This window comes from Corylus avellana, chromosome ca7 (genome assembly GCF_901000735.1).
Source record: "Corylus avellana chromosome ca7, CavTom2PMs-1.0".
NCBI classification, from domain to species: Eukaryota; Viridiplantae; Streptophyta; class Magnoliopsida; order Fagales; family Betulaceae; genus Corylus; species Corylus avellana.
In genome coordinates, this window is record NC_081547.1 from 26,529,040 (window position 1) to 26,538,113 (window position 9,074).

General features: G+C 36.1%; 1 protein-coding gene across 1 annotated transcript; it reads left to right on the forward strand.

The window, feature by feature from the left end:
- The first annotated feature begins 3,702 nt into the window (after positions 1–3,702).
- LOC132187724 (probable membrane-associated kinase regulator 4) lies at positions 3,703–5,027 on the forward strand. The gene has a single exon (XM_059602141.1). The coding sequence runs from the start codon at positions 3,802–3,804 to the stop codon at positions 4,861–4,863; it is 1,062 nt and encodes a 353-aa protein (XP_059458124.1). The 5' UTR covers positions 3,703–3,801; the 3' UTR covers positions 4,864–5,027.
- The last annotated feature ends 4,047 nt before the right edge of the window (positions 5,028–9,074 follow it).

Sequence of the window (9,074 nt, forward strand, 5' to 3'; positions counted from 1 at the left end):
AGTAGGCAAGGGCTCTGAAATATCTCACTCTGTTCTCGAGGCTTCCAACTTTTTGCGTGGAGAATGTGGCCAAAATTGTCTCTTGTACAAGGTGGGATGAAATGACCCTTCATTGTTGAAGGAAACATGCGGCAAACGTGTGGTTGTTAATGTTGATTTTATTGAAAAGGTTTCCTGATATAGAAGTTGGAATTTGTTTCATCTTTGAAGAGCATCATCATTGTACAGGGCTTGATGTGCTTTCGGCACAAGGGTACAGGTGCTAGTGGGCTGGGAACCCTCACACCGGAAATCGCTTCAAAAGGCAGTTTGTAAATTGACTACCAAAAGACACTGCTCGGAACTGTTAGGTTCTATTCCAACTCTCTTCTTCGTTGGTGCCGGTCCGATACCCAGCAGCCGAGTCCCTACACTTGAGCCAGCGAGCCATTCAAAAGGTTTCCCAATATAGAAGTTCCAAGTTGTTTTATCTTTGAAGAGCGTCATCATTGTACAGGACCTTATGTGCTTTCAGCACAAGGGTACAGAAGCTAGTGGGCTGGGAACCCCCGCACCCGAAATCCCTTCAAAAGGCAGTGTGTAAATTGACTACCAAAAAGACATTGCTCGGTACTGTTTTAGGTTCTGTTTTGCAGCTCTCTTCTTCGTTAGTGTTGGTTGGATACCCGGCACTGGAGCCCCTATACTCGAACCAGCTGTGAGGCTCAAATTACCCTTGTATCCTTCTTTTCTGAGTGGTGGGTCATTCGGATGGATACATGTATGGCTATCTTTTGCTTGTATTTTTCTCTGTTTTGTAGGAAGAATTTATCCCATTGCACCTAGACTGATGACCCATGTGTGGTGCTGTATATGTTTCCAAGGAGGTAACGTTTAGGTGTACCAACTACGTAACATTCTGATATCGGTATATCATACAATGGCTAAACATTATTGCCTATTGAACCATGTACTTGGTCAGCATAGGCTAAAAGCTTGTACCTAAACTATACACACTCCGATGCTTTGACGTCTCTTTTTCTGAAGACCAATTCGGTCTTTGGTTTATTTGGTTTGTTAGACAATGAATTACGTGGTTCGGTCTTTGAACCATTATTGCTTTGGCTTTCCCCTCGATCACCTCGGACAGAAAAATATGATCTGCTACTATTGAGAACAGTCTTTCCTCCATTCCGACCTCTTCTTCTTGTGGTGCAAGACTTCCATGAAATAATAGTACTAGTTGATGTCTTTTCTTGTGTATGCATGGGAACAATACAGCTATAACAAAATGTCTCGATTTTGGGATCCCTATGGCATTGCTAGTGGTTAAAAGAGACGATACTTAAACGTGAGGAGTGTATTAAAAGATGAAGGGGAAGAAAAAAAAAATCTCGAGCTACGCAGGCAATAGGCATCCATCCAGAATTTCCTTCCCCACCATGGATTGTCGGATCATGTGTTGGTCCTTTTTGAGGGCAACAACTCTCCCTCTCTCTCTCCCTCTCATTATTGTGTCGTCTTTGAGCAAGTGAAGAAAATATATATTGCTTTAGAAAAAACTATGAAAATCTAAAAAGATGTAGACAAAAAAAATTACTCTGAAAAACTTTTAAAAAGAAGAAAAGATATTTGCCAACAGACCAAGAAAGTTACTTGAGCAAATGCATTTGTTAATTGCGTGATAAAAAAAAAAAACCCAGGAATCCAGTGAAAGTGATAAAAGCAGGCGAAGTATAAAGTCATTTCTTAGTTCTAAGTATTATTCTATTGGATGGCGGACCTCTTTCCATTTTATTTCATTTCTTATGGTGCAGAGATGAGAGAGAGAGATACTACTATATTATGAGAAGAAAGCCATGTTTTAAGCTACAAGCTAGTTCGAAATTTGAATATGACTGATAGGGACTTGGAGAGTTTTGCATAAAAAGCCAGATATATATATATATATATATATATATATATATATATATATTAGTTTTCAGGTACATGCTCTTAATCTATGATATCTACTTGACTAAGTTAGTTTAATATCCGTACATTATCTTAATTAGTATTTGATTATTTAAATCACAAACAAATATAAAAATCTATGGGCATCTCCTGCCTCACAATCAGAAGATTTCAGATTACAATCTTAAGTATTTAGTGTGCTCTCTCCTATAAAAACACATAATATGAAAAATGAAAGAAACAGAGAAAGACGCAAATATTAAGGTGGTTCGGCATATAGTTTACATCCACACACTAAAGTCTCAATAGGCTACATATTTCCTTGATTTATAATTTGAATACATTGCTCTATTTATAAAGCTTTACATATGATTTGAAATATTTCAAATACAATCATATCCCTTAAATCAAAGTTAATAAATATTATCTCAATCTCTTGATTTAGGGAATACAAATCAATATTTATCACCAAGGATTTATATCCTTAACACCTCTCATATGTGTTCCTCCTTGATAAGCCAAAAATCTAGGACCCAAAAGAAGAGAAGTACTGGTTAAAAAAAAAAAAAACACCAAATACTACAATGTTTCTCACAAAAAACAAAATGAATGAGTACAAAAGAGACAAATATCAAACATAGGAAAAAAATTAGTATGTTCAATTCAGTCTATTAAACTGACATGTATTTTTAGAACATGTGATTCTCACGTGCATTTTTAGTAGAGCATGTGATTCATTCTTATATGCATGCACATATTAAGACACATGTCAACTTAATAGACTGGGTTTTTCTAACCCAATTTGAAATAAAACTGTCCATAAATTTTTGTTAAGAACGAAGAGTCGAGTACAATTAAACTGCTTGAAGTACACACACAAAAACCCCTAAAAAGCCACAACCAAAAAAAAAAAAAAAAAAAAAAAAATCAGTCACAAAATGATTTCAAGTATATAAATTATTGAGAGGAGCCCAATAGCTCTACATTCAATTTGCTTCCATCCACATGCCCTAGCCTTTCTTGTTACACCCATCCAAATTATCACAACAAGTGGGTCTATTAAACATGGAATTTTCATAATTATATGAAAACATTATTCGGAAATTAATTTAACACAGTTAAATTTGTCTACACAAACCCCAACCCAAGACAAAAGTGTTAATTAGTTGAATTATCAACTCCATCTTTCTGAATAGCTGATAATCATATCAAAGAAATGGGTGCTAAAAAAAAAAAGAAAAAGAAAAACCCCGTTTAAATGCGCGTTCTTGACAAATTGGTATACACCGGGTTACGTCAAATATCTCTTTAAAATACAATGGAGCCCTCTTCTTATCACAATTTTACCTCTTTGTGCAGCAGAGAATCTGAATGGCATATGGTCCCTACAAATAATCAATGTCCTGATGATGCCATGCCAACACAGTGCTTTGCAAGGAACCTGAGCCCATGACCAAGTTACTATAATAGTGAATTATTCACTGTTTAAAATCCCATTACTGGTTCTCTTTTAACTCCTTTAAAATAAAACTTTATTAAAAAAAAAAAAAAAAAGGCACTCCTACCATTTATTAATTATAAATAAATATAAGTGAAGAAAAGGAATGAGCCACAACAAAAGAGAAATGTGTAGACATGGGTCAGTGTTGGACATTAGCTAGAAAAATCCCATATTGTGTCTGGATTTTATATTTGGAAGTATTCCAAGAATATTTACCAAAAGTTTTTGACAATTCCCTCCAGTTTATTTCTTTCTGCAACTTGCAGGCTTCCCCACTTTTAAAGGGTGCAGTCCCTCACAATATTGCTCAGTGCCCATAAGCTGCTTCATTGAGAGAGAGAGAGAGAGGGAAATCTTAAGAGTACCAAATGGCAGAGAAGCTGGTATCATGTGATCATGCAGATGATGACTACATAGACATGGAAGTGAGCTCATTCTCCAGCTTACTTTGCCATTCTATAAGCTCCCCTCCACACCCCAGAGAGTTTGAGTTCCAAATGTCTTCCATTTCTCAAGAAAGAGAGCCTACAACTTCCCCAGCTGACGAGCTCTTCTACAAAGGAAAGCTCCTCCCTCTTCACCTCCCCCCACGCTTGCAAATGGTAGAAAAACTCCTGCAAAACTCCAACCCTCCTGCTTGCGACACAAGAAAAGACATCTTTGAAGAATTCTACAGCACCCCTTTAGCCACAACCGCCACAACAACACCCATTTCTAGCACCACCCCATTTGAGTCCTGCAATGTCTCCCCCTCAGAATCTTGCCGTGTCAGCAGAGAACTGAACGCGGATGACTACTTCTCCGAGTGTTCGACCGAAGTCCTCAGTGGCTTCATTGGTGATCAAAACCCAAAAAAATCTTGGACCAAAAAGCTCAAGCACTCCTCTCTTGGTTTAAAGCTCAAGGCTTCCAGGGCTTATCTCAAATCTCTCTTCAGTAAATCCGGTTGCTCCCATGATTCCTGCACAGCCGCCACCAACGGAGCAGATGAAAAGAAGATTAACCCATTTCGACAAATTCAGAAAGACAAATGCTCAACGTCATCAAGCATCATCAGGAGCACTGATAAAGAAAAGAATGCTGACGAGAATGGTGTTGGTCACCACAGGAGATCATTCTCGGTGGTAATCAAACGCCATTCGACAAAGAAGTCTTCTTCGTCTTCTTCTAATTCATTGTCATCCGCCTCTTCTTCATCTTCAAGCTCCAACAACTCAAATGGGTTTCACGAGTTGCAGTTTCTCAAGAGATGTAGCAGCTCAAGTTCTGACATTGAGATATCCATTCAAGGAGCCATTGCTCATTGCAAGCAATCTCAGCAGCGGTTCCATTCCAGAAAGACTGTAAGCGAAGTTGGGTTTTACTCGTTGTCAACTTCCAGGATTTCAGTTCGTGAAGATCAAGAAAGGCCAGACCTTTGCAGAGGTTGAGAGAGAGAGAGAGAGAGAAGGGAAAAGTACAGAGTTAATTTTAATCGGTTAATTAATGTTTTCTCTTTTGTTCTTTCATAGTTTTGCTAATGGATATGCTCTTTGAAATATCTAGATCGACCAGAACATCCTGCGGGAGTTTGTGAAACGTACAATAAAATTGATCTCTTCCTCAAACTAAAGTTACAGCGAGTATAAACGAATGATGTTCTTCATTAGATCAAAACAATTCCACTTTGGTGCGTGGGATTCAACAATGTTAGTTGATTGATATAATATTTCTTGTTTTCACATCTTCTTTAGCGTTAGGAATCATTTTCTAAGACAAGTTTTGAGTTGTTTTACTCGTTGATTTTTGGCACTACGTACTGCAATTCACAGTACTTCCACCAAGCATAAAAACGACAGACTATAATAAGGAGCAAAGCATAAGAACAAGAAATCAATAAAATATCTATTTTTGTCCACCTTTTGCTCCAATTCTTCACGTTTCCTGTAAAAATCTGGTATCGGGATTTTATATCTTTGTTGCTTGTGACATAAGCTATCTGAGTATAGGCTCTATGTATTTACCTTCATTTTTTTCTTTTTTTCCTGAGCTATATAGTGATCACCTTGCTTAATTAACTTAATTTATGAGGACGTGGATCGGATTTAACTGTTCATAGTGATGAATTATGAATACAATCTTTTTTCAAAATAATTAAGTAGCAAAAAATAAAAAGAAGCGAACTATCATTTTGCACCACTTACAGGTTCAATTGCGGTTATTCTGTTGTGGTTATAAAATACAAAATTTCAAAGTAAAAATAAGGAGAAATTACTTATTTAGTCCTTTGGATTTATAGCTGTATCAAACTGATATTTAAGATATCAAAAGTACCAAATTGATATATGAGATAAGTTATTTATCCTAAGTTCTCCGTACCGTCTATTGTTTGACAAAAGTTATTAGATGTACACGTTGATCCACATCACAACTAATCACCGATTAACACATGGCATGGTTGATGACTATACCTATTGTAAAATGGTAGTTTTACCCTATATATATATATAAAGAAGATGTTTCCTCTCACATTCTCACTAGTTGAGGGGTGGTCCACCACCTTTCATGAGGACAATCAACCTCTCCTAAGGAGACTTCCCCTCATAGAAAGTCATTTAATTGCTCCTCACTAGTGAAACCCCCTTGGAGAGGGGCAATTGCCTGCCCCTTAGAGAGTGGCAATTGACTGCCCCTCATTTGTTGATGGGGTTTTCCCTCACTGTACAAGAAGCAATCAACTGCCCCACTCCGAGGGAAGGTTGTCCTTCATCAAGTGAAGGGTGGTCGACCGATCCCATGTGAGGAGAGGTCGTCTCTCTCCAAGTGATGAGCGCTCAACTGCTTCTTCTTTTTTTATTATTATTCTTGTTATTTTATTTTAAGGGTAAAACTATAATTTTATAATAGGTTAAGCATTAATCAGATCACTTGTCAATCGATGACTAGTTATGACGTGAATTCACATGTGCATTTAATGCTTTCCGTCAAATAGCTGACAGCATGGATCACTTTGAACCCAATGATTAATTTGGTACTTTTAATACCCTATGGGTCATTTTGGTACAACTACAAACCCTAGGAACTAAATAAGTAATTTTTCTTAAAAATAAAATGAAATCCCAAACCAAGAGTCCATGATTTTTGCCGACATGATTCAAGTACTCCCTATATAGTTTCAATGATTAGGAGAAAGGAAAAAGAACATTATATATGAGTGATGGGCATGAGTCTTTCAACCCGTCTCATCTCTTCCACAAGCTGACATGGTTTCCTTGGAATATATATATATATATATATATATACTAGAAATAAGTAATTTTTCCTAAAAATAAAATGAAATCCCAAACCAAGAGTCCATGATTTTTGCCGACATGATTCAAGTACTCCCTATATAGTTTCAATGATTAGGAGAAAGGAAAAAGAACATTATATATGAGTGATGGGCATGAGTCTTTCAACCCGTCTCATCTCTCCTTCCACAAGCTGACATGGTTTCCTTGGAATATGTTATATATATATATACTAGAAATAAGTAATTTTTCCTAAAAATAAAATGAAATCCCAAACCAAGAGTCCATGATTTTTGCCGACATGATTCAAGTACTCCCTATATAGTTTCAATGATTAGGAGAAAGGAAAAAGAACATTATATATGAGTGATGGGCATGAGTCTTTCAACCCGTCTCATCTCTTCCACAAGCTGACATGGTTTCCTTGGAATATATATATATATATAAACTAATAAACTACATAAAGATAAGGATGATTAGGTTCCAGCAAGTTATCAATTAACGGAATTAATCATGACTGTAATACTAGAAAGCCCACCTGCCCACCTCTCAAAGGCAACGAAGAGACACCTGCATTTCTTAAATATATGTTATTGGTAACATCATAGAAAAAAAACATTCTTTTACAAAGTTTTAGAAAACTGCTCAAAACGTGGAAAAAAGTGTTAGGGTTAAGCCCCCCATACACGCACGGGTGCACTAAGCACACCAACAAAGTTGAGCAAAGGGAAGAAAGAAAGAAAAATAAATAACAAAAAAGTATACTAAGAAAGAGGAAATCTTCATTTGCAGACAAACAGTCTTTCAGGAGGCTCTTTTCCCTTACCTAGTGGGTGTACTGGAACCTTAAACTAAGTAAACATGTCAGCCAGAATTTTGACAGGATTAAAGCCAAAGGAAAGCAATGAAAATGCCCATTTGATGTTGTTGAGCACTAAGGGGAAACCCCTTTCCCCCACCCAGCTTCTACGGATATATATATATACACGGGTAGAAAGAAGGAAAAGGCAGAGGCCTCAGGCTCACATATATATGTATACCTACTTGGCGGGATACCTAATTACTTCAGCTTCTCCTTTTGTTATTTGAATTTTAAAAAAGGACGGAAATTTCTTATAAATTGAGTTGACAGAATTCTTTTAATTCAATCTCCAAAAGTGACATGTATTTCTTAGTATGTGAGAAGTATATAATTTTTTAATAGCATGTATCAGAGCCAAAGGTCCTGAGATCGAACCTTGTCTCCATCAATTTATTCCATATTTAAATTAAATATTTCACGTGTTGAGCCTTACTTATTAAAAGAGAGTTTAAGCCCACACGTGAGGGTGAGTGTTAAAGTATTAATTAAGTGATTAAATTTACATCTTCTTATCAGCTTAAACTTTTGAGACAACTGATAATTTAATACTTTTCACATGCTTTTTTGATAGGATTAGTAAAAAAAAAAAAAAGTAATTTTCATATGTTTAAATGACACGTTACATTTAGACACTTGACGAATTTGTTAAGAAATTTCTTTCATTTTCAAAGCAACCCCGAAAAATAGAACCCAAAAGGGTTTTTTTTTTTTTTTTTGACATGTCCACGCAATGGAAGGGAGAAAGGAGAAAGGAGATTTGAATTAATGACCTCCACTTCATAAGACGCAGTTCACAACTGATTGAGTTATCTCTTGGGGACCCAAAAGGTTATGGTCATTAGCATATACATCCGAAATCCGAATGGCCTTTGAGGATTATGGAATTGTATACAGCTAATATTCCACCTCATAATTGATTACCTTGGTACTTGCATTTGACAATTACATAATTTTTACCTTTGTGCTTCACTAAAGATCAGTCATCGGGACTTCAAGAAAACAGCTTATAGATATGTAATTTAGACCACAGAATTGATCCTCTATACTTGCCTCTCTACTTGCCTGGAGCATTACTAATATAAAGAAAATTAGGAGTGACAAATTTCTCCGTGTACAGTTTATAAATTATCTAGATATTTTATAAATCTTTATTTTATTTCTTTGGAAAAACTCTACCACTCTGGAAAAGTGTCACTGATTTTGTAATGTTAACTTCGAGTCCAAAATTATATTTAACTACTCACACTCTCACATGTATTGTTCAAATTTCCATTGAAGATTATAGCACGATAATAAAACCAAATAATATGGTGCTTGCAAAATAATATAAGATTATACCATAAATAAGCCTAAGGCCAATAAATAAAAGGGCCACCTCACAAAAAGGTCAACTCCATATAAAGGTCCTAAAAATTTAGGAATACAATGCATAATCAATAACTCACAATTTCTACTTGGGTCCACGTCGAAAGAAGTGTGACATAAGGAAGGGTAAAACTCACAAAAAGAT